General features: G+C 37.6%; 1 protein-coding gene and 1 non-coding gene across 21 annotated transcripts in view; both read left to right on the top strand.

The window, feature by feature from the left end:
• Nucleotides 1-22,712, top strand: part of LYST (lysosomal trafficking regulator) — a 176,254-nt gene that overhangs the window by 122,741 nt on the left and 30,801 nt on the right. For 18 of the 20 annotated variants that reach the window (XM_059882423.1, XM_059882412.1, XM_059882419.1 and 15 more), the window contains 7 exon segments: nt 353-414; nt 2,244-2,299; nt 4,343-4,495; nt 10,788-11,032; nt 17,239-17,305; nt 18,649-18,805; nt 21,899-22,039. In XM_059882423.1, coding sequence (XP_059738406.1) covers nt 353-414; nt 2,244-2,299; nt 4,343-4,495; nt 10,788-11,032; nt 17,239-17,305; nt 18,649-18,805; nt 21,899-22,039 — 881 coding nt within the window. 20 annotated transcript variants of the gene reach the window in all.
• Nucleotides 18,965-19,037, top strand: TRNAR-CCU (transfer RNA arginine (anticodon CCU)). Its single transcript has one exon. It is a non-coding gene; the product is annotated as a tRNA-Arg (tRNA).

Below are 22,712 nucleotides of genomic sequence, written 5' to 3'. Positions count from 1 at the left end.
CCTTTGCTCCTAGAACGCTCCGTTTCTTTCCTGTGTTTGTTCAGAGGCATGAACCAATGTTTGCTTATGTACTGCAAAATATAAAATATTGAAGTTTGTTTTAAATAACTGAGTCTTGTATTCTGTGTAGGGTGTAGGGATCATTCACCTTTTCTAAAAGTTGCCGTTATTTTCTCTGCCATTATAATGTCAGAAATGAGAAAATATTTTCATGTGGACTCTAACAAGACATTATATGCTTTTGAAACTCTTGTCTGCTCTGCTGAAATCTTCTACTAGATAAAATAAAGCTTTTATTCTCTGAAATTGTTCAAAACATTTAATCATAGTAATTTTAAATATGTTTTGACAGAGTCAATCGAAGGTGTATCAGCGTTGCACCATCTAGAGAGACAGCTGGTGAATTGTTATTAGGTAAGTTACATTTTGAAGATTTTTATACATATTCACTGCGCCTATTTTATTCTTAGATAATTTAAAACATTGTTTTGACAGACTGCCATTAAATGAGATAAACTGTCTCTAATATTGTATAGGTTATTTTGCCTTAACATTGTCTATAATGCATATGACTCATGAATGTGAAGAAATGAACAGTTTTATTTTTTGAAAAGCATATAAACAGCATTTTAATTTTTATAAAGTTAATTTTCTTCATGAGTATATATTTTTAAATTTGTTTTTTTTATTATATATCAGTTTTTAATTCTAAAGTAAAGAATCATTAGTATGTTATATGCCTACTGTTTTAATGGGTATCCCTATACACATGAAATATATCCACCTCGAGATTATTCTTAATTTATATTCCTCATTGTACTTCTGAGAGAAAGGCCAAGACTATCCGTGGATAGTTACATTTAGTGAGAAATTTTTTCCTCAAGACATGAAGGAATAGCATTAAACCACGTAGTCTCTGTTTCCTTAAAGAACTGATTTGTATGCTGTGGGCCAGTTGTTCTCAAATCAGGGGCATCCAGATCACATGGGAACGTCTAAGAAAAATGAATTCTCAGGCCCCTGCCCAGAGCCACTGAATCTGAAACTCTGTGGATGGGGTCCAGACATGATATTTTTATACACCCTGCAGTGATTCTGACACACCCTCAAATTAGAGAGTCACTGCAGTAGGCTACAGCTCTATAGCCTCAAAGCCCTAAATTGCAGAGTTTCAAGCTTGCCAGGGCTGAGCCCCACAGTCACTAGGATGGAGATGGTGCCCTTCTCTGAGCTGTCCATGCCAGGGCTCAGGGTGACCAGCATCCAGTGCAGAGCTCCAGGAAGTTCCCACCGTTTGGATACGTGATGTAGGGATGTGCATTACTAACAGCCTCTCAAGCAGGAAAATTGGGGGGACTGTCTGAGCCCTGATGGAGCCATCAGAGGTCAGATAGTAAAAAATCTGCCTGTAGCACAGAAGACGCGGGTTCGGTCCCTGAATTAGGAAGATCCTCTGGAGGAGGGAATGGCTACCCACTCCAGTATTCTTGCCTGGAGAATTCCATGGACAGAGAAACTTGGCATGCTACAGCCCATGGGGTTGCAAAGAGTCGAACATGACTAAGCGACTAACACGTTACTTTTCTGCCCTATTGAGTGTTTAAGTCAGCAAAATAATTAAGGATTCCTCTTTTGCTAGAAAATTTAGTTTATAACTTGAATTCAGTTAATGTGTACAAAATAAAGTAATATGCCAGTAACCTAAGAAAAATACTGGTAATAATAAACAGCCAGCACCTTTTAGCACTAAGCACCACTGTTAATAAACATTTTACATATATTCTATATAATTCCCATAGTAACCCTATGAAATAGAGTCTTCTCCCTACCCCATTATTTTTATAAGGAAACTAAAGCACAGTGGGGTTAGGCAGCTTGCCCAGGATCTCATGGATGCTATTCAAAAATGAAAGTGAAAGTGAAGTTGCTCAGTCATGTCCAATTCTGTGACCCCGTGGACTGTAGCCCACCAGGCTCCTCCGTCCATGGGATTCTCCAGGCAAGAATACTGGAGTGGGTTGCCATTTCCTTCTCCAGGGGATCTTCCTGACCCAGGGATCAAACCCAGGTCTCTCACATTGCAGGCAGACACTTTAACCTCTGAGCCATACTTACTGAGTATTAAGAACTCCTTCTGGGTTCTGTGATTCAAATTCGGTCCAGTTGACTCCAGAGGTGCTTTTAACTATATAAGATAATAGTGCACAGACATTTATAAACTCACAACCAATTATTTTCTGCAGGTAAATGTGGAATGTATTTTGTGGAAGATAACGCTTCTGATACAGTTGAGTGTTCTGTGAGTAGCGGTTTAAATTTGCGTTTATATGAATCTAGACAAATTCCCACATGTATAAGTTTAATACAGCCAGAAAGCAGGTAGAACTGTTAAGAGTTCATTTCTTGTCACACTCAGTATAAATTTGTCTGAATTCCAGTTTTTAAGATAATTTTAAAAAGAAGACCATGCCATCCGCTCTGACTCATGTTCTGAGTTTCATAGCAGCAAGTATTATGGGTCAGATTCTGAAGCATTCGTATTATTTCAGTTTATGTCCGTTCTTTCTCACCACTATCCTCTGTAGCATCAAACTTCTTGCTACTCCCTGTTTATTGTCACATACATTTGCCTTCAAAAAGAAAGAAAAATATTGTCTGATTTAGTAACTTAAGTAATCCTAATGTTCACTTAGCTTAGTAGTCATAATTTTTATTCTTCTGGAAATACTTACATTAATCTGAAAATAACAAAAAGGACTCAATTCACATTTTGGTACAGTAAACATTTTATTTGTTTGAATTCATTTACATGCCATTAAAATACTGCTTTGAGAGTCCTGTAACAGGAGAAATAAGGCTCTTTGTTTCAGAAGTTCTAAAGCCAGGAATTCATAAGGATGCATTTAAATAAGACTATGTATGATTTACTGGTTAATACATATTTGATTCAAAGAAATTAGGGAGTGAAAACATAAAATATTATTGTAAAGTAAATCATGTTAAAAAAATCATTAAAGTATTTCATGTAATCCTCCAAAATTGAATAGGCATTATTTTGTGATTTACATAGCAATTACTACAGTATTTATCCCAGCTAACAAAAGTATAGTTATGTTATTTTTAAAGATGTATCTTTTTAGAACAAAAGAGTTTAATAGTTGATACATGAATCAGCTTTTTTTCTGGATGGGTCCAAAAGATGACCCTTTCCACCTAAATGGAAGCTCTAAAAAGACCCTTGCTTTTTAATAATTGAAGGATCCTTCCTTTCTGTGTACTTTTGTAGCATTTGTGCTTATTTCCTGTGTGACATTTGCTGTCTTGCCTTTCCAAAACATGTGCAAATATCCTGTGCCCCCTTTTTATCATGTATAGATTTATTTCATGCAGAGCACTTAACAAGCACCTTGCCTGTAGATGCTTAATTAATGTTTGTTAAATTGAAAGTATGTTACATGTTGAAGCTAAACAGGGAGGAATTTGGTTTTAAGAATGAGAATATTACCTTTGCATTAAAACATTTTGCTTTCCTTGTAATATATTTTCTGCCTCTATTTCTAAAAATTAGTTGGGACACAGTAAGACACACATAGAGCAGACCAAAGTGTCACTTCCTCCTTACTGCTGTTTTTCAAATTTCTCTTTATTTTTGACTCCTAGAGATTTCATTTTCCCTTACTTTCTTGCAAGCTGAGCTATACATTTAAAAGAATATTTGCTTACTAAAAGAAATCAGTCTGAAAAGTCTACATACTTTATGATTCCAACCGTATGACTTTCTGGAAAAAGGAAAACAGTAGAGGCAACAAAAAGATCAGCGGCAGCTGGGTGGAGCAGAAGGGAATCTCACAGCAGTGAGACTGTTCTGTATGATACTGTAATGTGGACACATGTCATTAAACATTTGTCAAAACCCATTTGACCTACACAACACCGAGATTAAACTATGGGCTTTAGTTAAGAATAATCTATTCCATAGTGGCTCATCAGTTGTAACACATGTACTACATGAGCACGAGATGTTCACCGTAGTGAAACTGAGTGCAGAAAAGCTATATGTGGGAACTCCATACTATCTGCTCAGTTTATAAACATAAAACTTCTCTGGAAAATATAGCCTATTAACAAAGTTTAAATGAAGTTTATTAACTCAGTTGTTTTTAGATTTTATCCAGCATTTTGAAGTGTTTAGTAGCAGGAAGATTTTTAGAGAATCTTATCTGCTACTTTGCCACAGAAGGAAGGCTTTATATTGCATTTTGATAGTGTTTTAAAATGTAAAATTAAAGTGATTCTATTTCATGTAGAGCAAATGCTTTCATGTCATTTCCTTTGACTTTAGAACCTTCAAGGAGAATTGGAACCAGCATCGTTTTCCTGGACATATGAAGAAATTAAAGAAGTTCACAAGCGTTGGTGGCAGTTGAGGGATAATGCTGTAGAAATATTTTTAACAAATGGCAGAACACTCCTGTTAGCATTTGATAACACCAAGGTAAATTTGCCTATATTAATAGATATACTTTTTCAAAAAGATCATGGAATCAGTTTAATTACACTCATACTGACTAAATGAAGTTTTAACTTATTTAAACTTTAACTATTTCTGAAGTCAAATGAAAATTACCCTATTTCTTAGTACTGATTAAAGTAAATCTTTGGTTATGTTAGGACTATTTTTGTCCTCCAAAACTGTATTAAATTTTTATTCCCCAGAGTGACTGTATCTGTAATAAGTAAATAAATGAATGTATAACCAACCTGAAGTAGTTTAACCTTGATAGTAGATTTCATTTTTGACAAACCCTTTCTTGACTGCCACATTGCTTCAGCTACTGTGTGTCTGCTTGTCTTGATAGAAAACCTCTTGGAAGAAATTGTGTATGCTTGCTGCTTCCAGTTCCTCTCCTCAGATTCTCTTTTGAGATGCTCCAGTCAGATTTTTTCCTCACCACCCTACCTGTAACCTCTGGTCAGCATCACCAGTGACCTGGATGTTGCTAAACCCTACAGTTGTGTTTCTTAGTCTTCATCTTACTTGACTTAGCAGCAGCATTTGACACAGCTGATTATTCTTTCTGTAAAGAAAGTGTGGGGAAAACCTTCCTCACTGGACTTCTGCATTAAAGTCTAATTGGCATCTCAAATTTAACATGGACAAAACTGACTTCTAATTTTCCCCCTAAAATCTCCAGTTTTCCCCAGCTCCATAAATGGCAACTCCAACCTTTCTGCTTGGCCAGTTCAAAAACCTTGGGGTTATCCTTGACTCCTCTTATTCTGTCATCCCACTTATTCTGACTCCTCTTAATCATGTGCTCTTATTCAGTCGGTTCGCCCCTCAAACTATACCCAGAATCTGAGTGTTTCCACTGCTGCCATCCTGGTCTAAGCCACTGTCAGCTCTTGCATAAATCATTGCACTAGCCTCCTCACTGGCCTCACTGCTTCCACACTCCCTCTTCTTTCAGACTGCTCTCAACACAGCAGTTAAAATGGGTCAGATCGTGCGATTCCTCTCCTCAGAGCCCTCTGACCACTTTCTTTGTCATTGCATTAAAGCCAGGACCTTACAATGTTGAATAACCTTCAGATCAGATCAGATCAGTCGCTCAGTCGTGTCCGACTCTTTGCTAGCCCGTGAATCTCAGCACACGAGGTCTCCCTGTCCATCACCAACTCCTGGAGTTCACTCAGACTCACGTACATTGAGTCAGTGATGCCATCCAGCCATCTCATCCTCTGTCGTCCCCTTCTTCTCCTGCCCCCAATCCCTCCCAGCATCAGAGTCTTTTCCAATGAGTCAACTCTTCGCATGAGGTGGCCAAAGTATTGGAATTTCAGCTTTAGCATCATTCCTTTCAAAGAACACCCAGGGCTGATCTCCTTCAGAATGGACTGGTTGGATCTCCTTGCAGTCCAAGGGACTCTCAAGAGTCTTCTCCAACACTATAGTTCAAAAGCATCAATTCTTCTGTGCTCAGCCTTCTTCACAGTCCAACTCTCACATACAAACATGACCACAGGAAAAACCATAGCTTTGACTAGACGAACCTTTGTTGGCAAAGTAATGTCTCTGCTTTTCAATATGCTATCTAGGTTGGTCATAACTCTCCTTCCAAGGAGTAAGCGTCTTTTAATTTCATGGCTGCAGTCACCATCTGCAGTGATTTTGGAGCCCAGAAAAATAAAGTCTGACACTGTTTCCACTGTTTCCCCATCTGCTTCCCATGAAGTGATGGGACCAGATGCCATGATCTTCGTTTTCTGAATGTTGAGCTTTAAGCCAACTTTTTCACTCTCCACTTTCACTTTCATCAAGAGGCTTTTTAGTTCTTCTTCACTTTCTGTCATAAGGGTGGTGTCATCTGCATATCTGAGGTTATTGATATTTCTCCCGGCAATCTTGATTCCAGCTTGTGTTTCTTCCAGTCCAGCATTTCTCATGATGTACTCTGCATAGAAGTTAAATAAGCAGGGTGACAATATACAGCCTTGACGTACTCCTTTCCCTATTTGGAACCAGTCTGTTGTTCCTTGTCCAGTTCTAACTGTTGCTTCCTGACCTGCATACAAATTTCTCAAGAGGCAGATCAGGTGGTCTGGTATTCCCATCTCTTTCAGAATGTTCCACAGTTGATTGTGATCCACACAGTCAAAGGCTTTGGCATAATCAATAAAGCAGAAATCGATGTTTTTCTGAAACTTGCTTTTTCCATGATCCAGCGGATGTTGGCAATTTGGTCTCTGGTTCCTTTGCCTTTTCTAAACCCAGCTTGAACATCAGGAAGTTCACGGTTCACATATTGCTGAAGCCTGGCTTGGAGAATTTTGAGCATTACTTTACTAGCGTGTGAGATGAGTGCAATTGTGCAATAGTTTGAGCATTCTTTGGCATTGCCTTTCGTTGGGATTGGAATGAAAACTGACCTTTTCCAGTCCTGTGGCCACTGCTGAGTTTTCCAAATTTGCTGGCATATTGAGTGCAGCACTTTCACAGCATCATCTTTCAGGATTTGGAATAGTTCAACTGGAATTCTATCACCTCCACTAGCTTTGTTCATAGTGATGCTTTCTAAGGCCTACTTGACTTCACATTCCAGGATGTCTGGCTCTAGATGAGTGATCACACCATCGTGATTATCTGGGTCGTGAAGATCTTTTTTGTACAGTTCTGTGTATTCTTGCCACCTCTTCTTAATATCTTCTGCTTCTGTTAGGTCCATACCATTTCTGTCCTTTATCAAGCCCATCTTTGCATGAAATATTCCTTTGGTATCTCTGATTTTCTTGAAGAGATCTCTAGTCTTTCCCATTCTGTCGTTTTCCTCTATTTCTTTGCATTATCGCTGAAGAAGGCTTTCTTATCTCTTCTTGCTATTCTTTGGAACTCTGCATTCAGATGCTTATATCTTTCCTTTTCTCCTTTGCTTTTCATTTCTCTTCTTTTCACAGCTATTTGTAAGGCCTCCCCAGACAGCCATTTTGATTTTTTGCATTTCTTTTCCATGGGGATGGTCTTGATCCCTGTCTCCTGTACAATGTCATGAACCTCATTCCATAGTTCATCAGGCACTCTATCAGATCTAGTCCCTTAAATCTATTTCTCACTTCCACTGTATAATCATAAGGGACTTGATTTAGGTCATACCTAATGGTCATACTGAATGGTCTAGTGGTTTTCCCTACTTTCTTCAATTTAAGTCTGAATTTGGCAATAAGGAGTTCAAGGTCTGAGCCACAGTCAGCTCTGGTCTTGTTTTTGCTGACTGTATAGAGCTTCTCCATCTTTGGCTGCAAAGAACACAATCAATCTGATTTCAGTGTTGACCATCTGGTGATGTCCATGTGTAGAGTCTTCTCTTGTGTTTTTGGAAGAGGGTGTTTGTTATGTGACCAGTGCATTTTCTTGGCAAAACTCTAGTAGTCTTTGCCCTGCTTCATTCCGTATTCCAAGGCCAAATTTGCCTGTTACTCCAGGTGTTTCTTGACTTCCTACTTTTGCATTCCAGTCCCCTATAATGAAAAGGACATCTTTTTTGGGTGTTAGTTCTAAAAGGTCTTATAGGTCTTCATAGAACCGTTGAACTTCAGCTTCTTCAGCATTACTGGTTGGGGCATAGACTTGGATTACTGTGATATTGAATGGTTTGCCTTGGAAACGAACAGAGATCATTCTGTCGTTTTTGAGATTGCATCCAAGTACTGCATTTTGGACTCTTTTGTTGACCATCATGGCTACTCCATTTCTTCTGAGGGATTCCTGCCCGCTGTAATAGATATAATGTTCATCTGAGTTAAATTCACACATTCCAGTCCATTTGAGTTCGCTGATTCCTAGAATGTCGACATTCACTCTTGCCATCTCTTGTTTGACCACTTCCAATTTGCCTTCATTCAAGGACGTGACATTCCAGGTTCCTATGCAATATTGCTCTTTACAGCATCGGACTTTGCTTCTATCACCAGTCACATCCACAGCTGGGTATTGTTTTTGCTTTGGCTCCATCCCTTCATTCTTTCTGGAGTTATTTCTCCACTGATCTCCAGTAGTATATTGGGCACCTACTGACCTGGGGAGTTCCTCTTTCAGTATCCTATCATTTTGCCTTTTCATACTGTTCATGGGGTTCTCAAGGCAAGAATAGTGAAGTGGTTTGCCATTCCCTTCTCCAGTGGACCACATTCTGTCATATCTCTCCACAATGACCCGCCCATCTTGGGTTGCCCCATGGGCATGGCTTAGTTTCATTGAGTTAGACAAGGCTGTGGTCCTATTATGATTAGATTGACTAGTTTTCTGTGAGTATGGTTTCAGTGTGTTTGCCCTCTGATGCCCTCTTGCAACACCTACCATCTTACTTGGGTTTCTCTTATCTTGGGTGTGGGGTATCTCTTCACGGCTGCTCCAGCACAGCGCAGCCACTGCTCCTTACCTTGGACGAGGGGTATCTCCTCACCGCCGCCCTTCCTGACCTTCAACGTGGGATAGCTCCTCTAGGAATAACCTTAGCACTTCCTTATTCTTTCTGACCTTATCTTCTACTGTTCTATCCTTCACTCTCTCTAGTCCATCTGTGGAGACTTCCTTTTCCTTGACTATAGCAGTCACACTGATGCCTGAAAACCTCTGCACTTAGAGCTCCCTAAAATGCCGCCTAGAATGCTTTTCCTCTTAGAAATCTACATGACCCACACCCTTACTTTTTTCAGGTCCCTGATCAAATGCCCTCTTATCAGAGAGACTTCCCTGATTATGTATTTAAAACAGCAACCCCTTTCTCACTCCTAGTACCAGGAATCCCTTTGTTTCCTTGACTTTCCTCTCTTTTCTCTAGAGCACTTCATAGACTCCAACAGTGTCTGCCCAACAGAATGTAAAGACTGTTTTGTTAAGTGCTACAGCTCTAGCATCTTGAGCATACTGGTATATAGGTGCTCAGTCGATGTTTGTTGAATGAATACATGTTTCCTTTTCCTTGCAGAGTTTAGTATGCAAACTGTCATAAATTCTCTCCCACCAACCTTAGCTTCAGCATCTGGCAACCTTCAGATTTAGGCTGTAGGTAGATTTTTATTTTTGCCTTGAACTGATTCATTTTTATTTTTGATTCTGATTTTAAAAAAATAGCATAGAAGTTGCCGTCTTAACCATTTTCATGCATACAGTGTAGTAGTGTTAAGTATATTCACATTGTTGTGAACAGTCCTCCAGGTTTAGGTTCTTAAAAACCCTGTGGTCTTATGCCTGTTCCATAACTAAACTCATTCTTCTCATTCACTTTTATTCTCATCCCTAATTATCCACATCTTTGGCTCATCTTCCTATGCCTGAAGCATATACACATTTAAGAGGGGTAATTCAGATTTGTTTTTAGAAAGGCCTGGTTCCTCTATTTTTTTCCATTTATTACCAATTATCATTTAATTGCTTTAGAAGAAATCAGAACACCCTTTTTCTGTGACAGCATTTTTCTGAATCTCTTTTAAAAAAGAGTTCATATATTAGTTTTCCATCAGTAGTGAAAATGAGGTATCCTGTTTTTATGTAGGATATTTTATTTCATTCTCAGGAAATAAATCTTACTGTCCCCATATTACAGTATGGGAACTACAGCACAAAGGGTTTAAGCAAGAAAAAAAACCTGGTCTGTCTAATTCAGAAAACCCTGCTCTTTCTACTACAGCGTGTTTCATGTATGTAGATGAAGACTCTTCATTTTCTTTTATTGATTTTTTTCCTTTAGGGTCTGTATGTAAGTGATTTTTCTGAACAGACTTCTTAGTCTCTTACTGATTTCTCCAGCTGCAAAACATAGTGGTTAAGAGCCAAAAGTAAATGAGTGCAACAGAGCAGAGACAGATTCAAAGAGGAGGGGACTAAACTAGTGGTGTGAGTGGGGGAGAGCAGGCAGAGGGGGTTACAGAGTGCAAACTACTATGTAGGAAATGAGCCATAAGGATATACTGTACAGCACAAGGACTGTAGTCAGTATTGCATAACATTTAAATGGAGTGTAATTTATAAAAATATTGAATCACTATGTTGTACACCTGAAGCTAATATAATATAGTAAATCAACTGTACTTCAATAAATAAATATATATAGCACAACCTTTAGAGGAAGACCTAGTTGAACCTTAATTCCCCACCAGTCAGTGTTATTGGGCAAAAAGTGTTTTCTTTAAGGACTTGAGATTAGTAACATGCCTATGATATCATGGATTCTTTGGAGGAAAGTGTCAAGACTGAAAATCTGGGCTGTTTTTTTCTCCTTCTGTTCTAGGTTCGCAATGATGTATACCACAGTATACTAACAAATAACCTCCCTAATCTTCTGGAATATGGCAATATCACCGCTCTGACACATTTGTGGTATACTGGGCAAATTACTAATTTTGAGTATTTGACTCACCTAAACAAACACGCCGGCCGATCTTTCAATGATCTCATGCAGTATCCAGTGTTCCCGTTCATACTGGCAGACTATGTTAGTGAGACCCTTGACCTCAGCGACCCATCAGTCTACAGGTAACTGAAGACATCATCACCTATTGGCTTTGTCAGTGTGCTGAATTTATGTCATTAAAGTTCTTCTCATGAAAATTTTCAAACGTGCAAAAAACAGAATGAATGTGTAATAAACCCCCATATGGTTATCACCCCAACTCAATAATTATGAAAATTTTTGCCAAACTTGCATCATCTTTTTTTTCTTAAGACAAATCACACACATTTATGTCACTCGTATGTTCTATAGTATACATCTCTTAAGAAAAAAGTAAAACATTTTGTTACATAACTTCAGTGCCATTATCATATCAAAGAAAATAAAAACAATTAATTTCATGGTATCATCTAATAGCCAGCCTATTTTTAAATGTCCCCTGATTATATAAAAGATGTCTTTTTATAGTTGATTTGTTTGAATCAGGCTCAGTATCACCTTTGGTTGCTTTGTCTCTAAAGACATAAATCTTAGAACAGCCCTTATTTTTATGTATGTATTTTTCTTCTTATTCCTAACATTGGCTTTTTTTAAGGAAAAAAGGTCATTTATCTTGTAGAATGTCCCCCGTTCCACATTAGCATTTAGCTTTTTTCCTCTAGCCACTGTTCCTAGGGACTGGAAATTACTTCTAAAGGCTTGCTTAGCCTCAGGTTCAACTTTTTTTTAAGCAAGAACTCTCTAGAGGTGGTGGTGTGAACTATCAGGAGGCATGTGATATCCCACTGTTAAGGATGCTCAGGCTGATCTGTGGGTTCAGCCTCCCATTGAACTTGTTTGTTTCATTGATGATTATTTCTTGAGTCTGTGATTTCACTGGGGGTTACCGAATGGTGATTTCCTATTTTCTCATTTCTTGTACGTTTATTAGAAGAAAGCACGTAAGATGAGCCTGGGACATTTTGTTGTATCAGAGAGCAAGAAAATTAATATAGTCTTGTCAAAAGAGTGGGAGCCATATTTGCACACCCATGTTCACTGCAGCTCTATTCACATAGCCAAGAGGTGGAGGCAGCCCAGGTGCCTATCTGTGGATAAATAGTTGTGGAAAATTTGGTACATATGTAATATGGAACATTATTTAACATTATGAAGGAGGGAAGTCCTGTCACATGGAAGAACTTTGGGGATATTGTACTAAATGGAATAAGTCAGCCACAAGATAACAAACACCATGTGATTCCACTTACGTCGGTTGTTTAGGGTAGTCAGACTCAGTTAAATGGTGTTTGTTGGGGGGTGGGGAAGGAGAGCGGATGGGGACTTGCGGAGTTGTTGCTCAGTAGGTGTAGAGTTTCAGTTTTACAAAGTGAGAAAGCTTTAAAGATCTATTGCACAACAGTGTGAATTAGTTAACACTACTGAGCTAGGTACTGGAGGGTGGCTAGATGCTAAGTTCAGTGATGTGTGTTGTTTTTACTATAATTATAGAAAAATAAAGGACTTAGGAGCCAACTTGAAGTGGCTCTCACTGCCAAAGATGCTCTCACAGCATCAAAAAGTATAAAGGCCATAACTGATTGAAACACATTTAAGTAAAAAGAAAATACTTAAGTTAATAATAATACTCTTTAAAGGCCCCCAAAACAAAGCAAAACTAAACTCATTGGTTGCTGTTGGATGGGGTAACAGTTCTCTACTTTTAAGATTTGACCGCTAAGGAAAAGAATTAAGCTTTTATCCTGCCTTTCCTGAAACGGTTGCATTTTAGAGTAACCAAATAGCCATAGTTGATGAGGGACTATTCTGTTTCTTTAGTTTTAAATAACATTATCTGACTATTATCAAAAAGTCAAGAAATAGCAACTCCTGGCAAGGACGTGGAGAAGAGACCCTTTGCACTCAACTGTTCCTGGGAATGTAAACTGGTGCAACCACTGTGAAAAACATAATGGAGGTTCCTCAAATATTAAAAATAAAACTGTCCTATGCTCCAGCCATTCTACTTCTGGATATTTAATCCAGAGAAAATTAAAACACTAACTCGAAAAAATATCTGCACCTCATGTTCACTGCAGCATTATTTATAGTGGCCAAGATACAGAGACAACCTAAGTGTTCATCTGTGAATGAGCAGATAAAGAAAATGCAACACAGACACACACACACACAAGAATACTATTTAGTGTTAATAAAAAACAAAAAAAAAAAACAAGAATGAAATCTTGTGACAACATGAATGGCCCCTGAGGGCATTATGCTAAGTGAAAAAGTCAGACAAAGACAAATACCATACAGATAAGTAAGGAGAAAAGGAAAGATATACCCATTTGAATGCAGAGTTCCAGAGAATAGCAAGGAGAGATATGAAAGCCTTCCTCAGTGATCAGTGCAAGGAAATAGAGGAAAACAACAGAATGGAGAGATCTCTTCAAGAAAATTAGAGATACCAAGGGAACATTTCATGCAAAGATGGACTCAAAAAGGACAGAAATGGTATGGACCTACCAGAAGCAGAAGATATTAAGAAGAGGTGGCAAGAATACACAGAAGAACTATACAAAAAAGATCTTCACGACCCAGATAATCACGATGGTATAATTACTCACCTAGAGCCAGACATCCTGGAATGTGAAGTCAAGTGGGCCTTAGAAAGCATCACTACGAACAAAGCTAGTGGAGGTGATGGAATTCCAATTGAGCTATTTCAAATCCTAAAAGATGATGCTGTGAAAGTACTGCACTCAATATGCCAGCAAATTTGGAAAACTCAGCAGTGGCCACAGGACTGGAAAAGGTCAGTTTTCATTCCAGTCCCAAAGAAAGGCAATGCCAAAGAATGCTCAAACTACTGCACAACTGCACTCATCTCACACACTAGCAAAGTAATGCTCAAAATTCTCCGAGCCAGCTTCAATAGTACATGAATCGTGAACTTCCAGATGTTCAAGCTAGTTTTAGAAAAGGCAGAGGAACCAGAGATCAAATTGCCAACATCCATTGGATTATCAAAAAAGCAAGAGAGTTCTAGAAAAGCATCTATTTCTGCTTGATTGACTATGCCAAAGCCTTTGACTGTGTGGATCACAATAAACTGTGGAAAATTCTGAAAGAGATGGGAATATCAGACCACCTGACCTGCCTCTTGAGAAATTTGTATGCAGGTCAGGAAGCGACAGTTAGAACTGGACATGGAACTTCAGACTGGTTCCAAATAGGGAAAGGAGTACATCAAGGCTGTATATTGTCACTCTGCTTATTTAACTTCTATGCAGAGTACATCATGAGAAACACTGGGCTGGAGGAAGCATATGCTGGAATCAAGATTGCTGGGAGAAATATCAATAACCTCAGATATGCAGATGACACCATCCTTATGGCAGAAAGCAAAGAATTAAAGAGCTTCTTGGTGAAAGTGAAAGAGGAGAGTGAAAAAGTTGGCTTAAAGCTCAACATTCAGAAAACTAAGATCATGGCATCTGGTCCCATCATTTCGTTGGCAAATAGATGGGGAAACAGTGAGAGATTTTATTTTGGGGGGCTCCAAAATCACTGCAGATGGTGACTGTAGCCATGAAATTAAAAGACACTTACTCCTTGGAAGAAAAGTTATGACAAACCTAGACAGCATATTAAAAAGCAGAGACATTACTTTGCCAACAAAGGTCTGTCTAGTCAAGGCTATGGTTTTTCCAGTAGTCCTGTGTGGATGGGAGAGTTGGACTCTAAAGAAAGCTGAGCACTGAAGAATTGATGCTTTTGAACTGTGGTATTGGAGAAGACTCTTGAGAGTCCCTTGGACTGTAAGGAGATCCAACCAGTCCATCCCTGAAGTATTCATTGGAAGGACTGATGTTGAAGCTGAAATTCCAATCCTTTAGCCACCTGATGCAAAGAACTGACTCATTTGAAAAGACCCTGATGCTGGGAAAGATTGAAGGCAGGAGGAGAAGGGGACAACAGAGGATGAATGGTTGGATGGCATCACCGACTCAATGGACATGAGTTTGGATAAACTCCGGGAGTTGGTGATGGACAGGGAGGCCTGGCATGCTATGGTCCATGGGGTCACAAAGAGTTGGATATGTCTGAGCAACTGAACTGAAGTGTGATCTCACTTATATATGAACTCTAAAAGTGAAAACAAAACACACAAAACAAAAAGCTAATCTCACTGATACAGAGGACAGATTGTAGGTTTCCAGAAGCATTAGGGGTGGGGGTTGGGAGGAGTTGTGGCAAGATGGGTGAAGGGAGTCAGATGGTACAAACTTCTTGTTATGAAATAAACAAGTTATGGGGATGTGATGTAGAGCACGGTGACTATAGTTAATAATATGCCAAGAGAGTAAATCTTAAAAGTTCTCTAACAGCACAAAAAATTTTAAGTATATATGGTGGCACATGTTTACTAGACTTATTGTGATGATCATTTTGTAATTTTGAATATAGAGATATTGAATCATTATGTTGGATACCTGAAACCAATATAGTGTTATATGTCAATTACACTTCTCTTAGTTTAAAATTCTCTTACTTTAAAAAAAAGTTGACTGCAAATATACTACTTAGTATATTAGAATATTTTAATTTTAACTTCAAGAAATCATATTCAGTTTAATATATTTGTCAATTTAAAAAGAGCAGATGGCACATTATTTCTCTTTTAGACATTTTTATACACTGCTAATGTACATTTAAATTTATACACTACTGATATAAAGAGATGCAGTCTTTCGGAAAGACAGTTTGACTGTATATAACCAAAGAACTCTTCAGAAATTGCATACTCTGTTTCAGCAATTTAACTTCTAGGACTTTTTTCTTAGGAAATATCTTCGTAGAGTATTTTCTTAGGAAATACTTTAGGATATGTACTTGACCAGAAGGGTTACGCCTGGAAGCGAGCTTCATGAGTGCAGGAGCCAGTTCATTGCTGGTAACAGTGCAAGTAACTGAAATTTAGAATCAACCTAAATGTACAACACTGGGTTTGAGTAAATTGTTCTATATTGTAGTCGTTAAAAATGATACTGTAGAAATATATATTATGGGGGGTTCTTTTTATTTTAAAGTGATATACATACACAAATAAGGAGGAAAACATACCTTTCCAGATATGTTGTAGTGATATATTGTGGTTGATTTTTGGTTTATTCTATTTGCCTCATCAATAACTTCTGATTTTCCATCCATAACAACATTACTTGTGTTCACAAAGAACTATTTATACTCTTTAGAAAAACTTGCATGCCAGGATCATGATTTCTTCTATATTGAGTTGTGACTTTTTATCTATTCTATTGATATAAAATTGTTTTTACTTTTTAACAAAGTTTTTAGGATTATGAAAGTTTCAAAAATGAAATTAATGTGTTTTCTAATTGCTAATTTTAATATCCCTATGGAATAATTTTCCTCCAAAATAGATATATCCACCCTGGCTAAGCAGACCTGGTTTGGCATACTGAAATGTGAGCAAATCTTCATGTTTCTCTAGTTGTGGCACCAGATGTTGAAACTCCAGGTGGCTCCATCCCAGTGCCAGACCAGAGGGCACCTCAGCCAGAGGAGCATGTCCATCTTTGTTGGATCTTGTTCTCTTGCTCTTTGATGGGCCACACAGACATGCTGCTTGACTCTGTAGCTTTTAAAAGTGGGGATTCACCCAGTTTTCCTGCCTCCCTGATACAGTGTAAACACCAGCACAGACATACACATGCTTACCCACATTCTCTCCACCATACACATAGGTCACTCACTATGCATGAATTAGATAAAATGTTTATTTCATACTTGCACTCCAAATCTCAACATAGTCATTGTGAGCATGTGTTGTTTTTTTCAATTTTCACTAACCTAATAGTTACGTAACATCTTTTTATGATCATACTCCTGGCCAAACTGCCCTTCACTCTTCATTGCCTAACTGGGTGTAGGGTCAGGAAATGGGGACAGAAACTTCCAGGGAATCATCTGCCATGGGCAGCATCAGTTACGATTTGAGGAAGTAGAGGAACCAGGGAGAGGAGGGAGAAACTCTTCTTGGTTACTTTTAAGTCAAAATTTCATAATTCCAATACGCATCTGTTTAGAAACATCCTGTCTTCACAGTTTATGAAATTATAATTGTGAATGGTGACTGTTAGTGGCAAAGCAACATGTGTAAGCACTAAAACAAGGGCCAAGTATCTTGTTGATCACTTATTTACTTGTACACATCTGAGGCAACTTAATTCTGACAGTATTAACCCACTTCCAATGTTTTCCATCATCCCTTCCTTTATAGAAATCTTTCCAAGCCCATAGCTGTGCAGTATAAAGAAAAAGAAGACCGTTATGTGGACACATACAAGGTAGATTCCGTTTTTCCTTGTGTATTTTGATAAGTTAAAACTGGATTTTTGGTTATTGGACTTGTATTTTACCTAATTTTCAATGTATAGTATTGATTTTTCTGTTTCCCACTTCTGTATGCAACTGACAGGCAACTGGAAATCATTATGTGATTTTAAATATTGTTTTCTGTCTTAATTCTCTGAAAACACTTTGCCCCCCCAAAATAAATACACTTATTATTGTATAAATTGGAAGCTCATAATCCATTGTTACGTTCAAATGTATGAAATAATTATATTCCTTATAAAAATCACAAAAATGTCCAGGGACCTGCTGTTTATATTCCCTAGTGTTATATATAATAATATCAATATATTTGTAGTTTACCATAACCCCTTGTTATTCATCTCAGCAAATTGTACACAAGTTTGTTAACAAAAAATACTGGATTTTAAAGTTTAAAATAGAAGTTAATTATCTATTTCCGTGAAGTTAATGTTAATGGAATCCTGTTGGAAATTCAAAAAAACTCATTAGGCATATGTTGTATTCTTCACTCAGTATGAAGATAGGAGCAGCTGAAGCAGTTTTCTCATATTCACCATGTTATCTTATGTCAAAATTTCAGAAAGATCCCTCCAGGAATCTTACAGCTGTCAATGCTTGATTCTTCTGTAGCTAAAAATGGGGCAGTGCTTATGGAAATCAAAAAGAAATGACTCCAGAAAATTCACTGTCACCTGACTTTATTAGAGACAGAAACTATGGGAGATGAAAATAGTGACAGATATTAAAACTTTGGTTGAGCTTCTTACTTTATGATGGGAAGATAAGAGTAGTTGAAGGATCACCAAATTCTTTTTTATTTCTGTGTAAGTCTACTGCAAAACAGCTATAAAATGTTATATTAAAGAATTTCAATAATGCGATACAGTTTTTACATTTCTCTTGCACTTCCTCTGTGAGAGAAGCATTTCTCTAAAGAACACAGCATTACGTTTTGAAGCCCTCTTAAAATGCAGACATCTCTGGTGAAAGTGGCAGTTCTTATTTGTTGATCAGTTTAAACATTATGAGCCATTAGTGGGGACCAGAGGGCTGAGAACCAACCCACTGAGAACAGGTGGGTTTTCTACGAGGGACTAAGAGGGTAAACGTGCAGAGAGCCAAATGCTTCTCGAGTGGCCAGCCCTCACTGGGACACCAAGGAGGAGGCCCCCAGACACTCCAGAAGGCTGAGGGCAAGCTATGGAGGATGGCACCTAAGGGGCAGTAGAGAAGGATGGCAAAGAAGATGAGTGAGGCTTCTCCAGCTCTACGTGGAGCTCACTATCACCAATTTGGTCCCCGTGTCCTTCAGTACCTGGAGGAGGAGTACCGCAAAGGAGCCCGGGAAGACGACCCTATGCCCCCGGTGCAGCCCTACCACTACGGCTCCCACTACTCCAACAGCGGCACTGTGCTTCACTTCCTGGTCAGAATGCCTCCTTTCACAAAGATGTTTTTAGCTTATCAAGGTAAGGATGGTTTTCTAACTGCCTCAAAGGTCAGATTGGTCATCAGGGGAAAACCAGTTTGCTGACATCCTGAGAATGTATTAAAACTAATCAAACCATAGGAAAAAGAATTCTGCTTACTTTCTGAACAAAAGTCTCTTTAAGATACCTGCTGGGACTTCCCTGGTGGTCTAGTGGCTAAGACTCTGCACTCCTAATGCAGGAGGCCTGGGTTCGATTCCTGGTCAGGGAACTAACTAGATCCCACATGCCTCAACTAAAAGATTCTGAATACCACAATGAAGATCGAAGATCCCACGTGCAGTCCAATAAATTTAATTTTTTTTTTAAGAGAAACCTGCAGTAAGCCAAATCATCTCGATAATGTCTCAGATTTCAGCCTCAAATTGAACTTTTCTACATTTATAAAAATGCAATTCACTTTTTAAAAGTTAAGATATCATTCACATAGGAAAAACTTTACCCTCCCTTTTAAAGTTATGAATTCACTTTTTTAAAATGTTCAACTGAATGATTTCAGATAACCTGTTATCTTTGGCCCCCAAAGGGGAATTTTAAGTTGTCATCAGTAGGTGGCTATTAGGAGACCTGCACTGCCACCTCCACCATAGTAACCACCTAGGGAGTCATCTTCAGTGGCCGCCCACACACCTGAAGATGGCTTTGAAACCGGTGAATTTATTGCTTTGTGTGCAAGTAGGTTTCTAATGAGAACACTGATTTCTAGTGAGAAGTCCTGTCAGTTTCTCGTGAGTCAGTGGTACTAGCCCTGTAGTTGTTCCTCCTGGAACAGAATCCTTTGTGGAATCATTATCCATTCAATTACTCGACTCTTCTTGAACTTCTTTATATATTTACACTCATATGCATGCAACCTCTTGGGGGAATAAATTTTGTATTCTGTAGACCACTTGGTCTGTGAAAGGGGCTTTCTTGTATTTGTCCCTCTTCTATTTGTCAGTACACAAAACAAATGTTGCATATGACAGCTGTTCAAGTATTTGAATATTACTACCCTGCCTCCTCCTCCTCTCACTCTTGCTTATCCCTAGGCTAATTATCCGTAGTTAAGAGCCTCCTGTATACAAGGCTTGCTGCAAGGAATGCAGAAATAAGTAAGACAGTTTTGTACTTATTTAAGCGATGTTTGCTCTGGTTTCCAAACCTGTCACTGTTCTGCTCATCTTTCTGGATGTGTTCTGATTTGTGAATGCTGTTATTAAAAAGTAGCAGTCAGAATAAAAAAGGATATTTCAGGAATTCTCTGGCAGTCCTAGTGGTTAGGACTCCACACTTTCACTGCTGAGGGCACAGATTCAATCCCTGGTCAGCGGGCTAAGATCTGCAAGTCAGGTGGTACGGCCAAAAGGATAATAATAATAAAAATGAAAAACTATTTCAGATGTGGTTTGGGACAATGGCAGTATATAACAGAACTGGTATTGCCTTTCATTTCTTTTCATGTCGTCCAAGAATCTATTAATATAAAACTCTCAATCAACTATTATGCTAGATTTTCTTCACTGTGTATTTAAGAATGATTTTTTAAAAAGACAACAGGGACTAGCTCAGTCCCCATTCTATTCTTCTGATTAATTTTAAATGATTTGTGATGGCATTTTAATTTATTTCTAGACTTCTCCTTTAATCCAGGGTTTCTCACTTTGGCACTGTAGTCATTCGGAGCTACATAGTTCTCTGTAATGGAGACTGACCTGTGCACTCTGGGACATTTAGCGGCATCCCTGGCCTTGACCTACTAGATGCCCATGGCATCCCTCACCAGCCATGAGAACCAAAAATGTCCCCCGGGGAGCAAAAGTGCTAAGTTAACAACTGCCACTTGAGTTCACACGTGTTCTAGATTATAGGGATTTGTAGTATTACTTTTTTAAAAAATCAAGAAACTACAGAGAATTTAAAAATTCAAACAGAAGCCTCAGTGTGTTTCTCCTGTTCCACAGTTCTACGTATTGTGATTCCACCATAGCCTCACAGAATTGCCTTTAATTTTCCTGGATTCCATTTAGATTAATAACTTTTTATCCTGAGTGAGTTAGTACTTTTTTAAGTGGCCCTCCCTACTTTCTGAGGAAAAAAACCAAAACAAAAAAATTTACAAACCTCATTTCATCCCAGATTTTATTTAGTGCCCAGCCAATTCTAACTGATTCAGCTGAATAGAGGAGAAGGCAGTAAAAGTGATAGAAAACATTGCTTGGCAAAGCAGGTCAGGCTTGGGGAAGATTTAGCATATTTTTAAAAAAATTGTGCCTTGCTTGATGCTGAAATTAGTCTCTGTCTCCAGGTGAAAAAATATGTTCAAATTCCTACAGGTTAGGGGAGTTTTAGATGGTACACATGGTGCCTAAGAAGAATCCACACTGCTGATGTTTTCAAGAGCTGGAGTTTAGATACCATTTCATATTCTAGGCTAGAAAGTCTGTTAACTGTTGACAGAAAAGACAGAATTGAAAGTCAGTCCTTGATTGTTAATAGTCTACACAAGGAAAGCTTAAAAGAATAACTATTAGTTTATTTTCATTCATAGGGAATTTTATTTATTTAGCTAAGAGTTAGAACATTTAAAAAGCAGTGCCCTTGTCACCCCAGAAAGAGAAAAGAAAAGAGAGAAGAAAAATAGTTTTACTGATTAGAGGTAAAGCGATAATTCTGCTTCTTGATGGGGTAAAAACTATTTTTACCTACTTGAACTTTAATTTTCCTTCCATATTTATTCATTCAATAAATAAATAATTATCTAGTTCCTAGAATGTGCTTGGTATAGTTGATATCCCAGGTGTCTGCTTTTATGGAACTTTCATTCTTCTTGGGCATATAGATATTTAATATTAATTAAACAAGTTATATAAATGTATCTAGTTATACGTGAAAGCATAATACAGTTTAAAAATAATACAGTCTCAAATTATGTAGAGTAATATTTATTTTCAGGAACACAAATAACCTCTTTTACATTATGAACAAATAAAATCATTTTAATATTTTTGAAGTATTGAAAGTAAATTATAACAAGTTTCAAATGGAATCAAGTCTTTGTGTCTTAAGTGTGTTATTTGTATTTCTTTTTAGATCAAAGTTTTGACATTCCAGACAGAACTTTTCATTCTACGAATACAACTTGGCGCCTCTCATCTTTTGAGTCCATGACTGATGTGAAAGAACTTATCCCAGAGTTTTTCTATCTTCCAGAATTTTTAGTTAACCGTGAAGGTACAGCAATAAATCATTTATAATTTAAATTTCTTAGAGTTTGTACTTACTTTATAATTTTCCAAAAATAAAAATAGCTTTTGTAAGTTCTAAAATTTGAGACCCCAAATAAGAGAAATGCCTTTACTTACTAGGTATATAATTTTATTTCCAAATGAGCTTGAGGATTTTAAATATTAACTATTAAAGCATTTGTAAACATGTGTATTTTAATTTTGTTACAGAAATTGCTTTATTATTTTCTCTGATTATAAAAGTTGTAATATGCTGATTACTTTTAAAAGTCATGAATTTATTAAAGAACAATCTAAATTAACCAGATGTCAATGATTTTATGAGTAATGACCAAGTTAGAAGTAAAACACTCTGACTAGAGTTATTGAATAATGAAAAGTGACACTAGAAAATAAAATCAGATATTCTGTGATGCCAGTGACCAACAGTCTCAGCTAATCATACCTGCTCTTTAATGTAAGATCAGTTAATCCTTTACAAGGTGTCTTTTCTTTCACTACTTAATTTCATATTTTTATGTGACTTTTAGGAATATGTGAAATTGAGAATTATATCTTTAGAGAAGTTAACATGTTGGCCAATTACTTTAGAATTTTTTACTGTATTAACTAGCTTCTCTGAAATTATTTAGATAATCACTAATAAATCTGTGCTGCTA

Source organism: Bos taurus, chromosome 28, assembly GCF_002263795.3.
Source record: "Bos taurus isolate L1 Dominette 01449 registration number 42190680 breed Hereford chromosome 28, ARS-UCD2.0, whole genome shotgun sequence".
NCBI classification, from domain to species: Eukaryota; Metazoa; Chordata; class Mammalia; order Artiodactyla; family Bovidae; genus Bos; species Bos taurus.
This window is presented reverse-complemented; position numbering and strand designations above follow the sequence as displayed.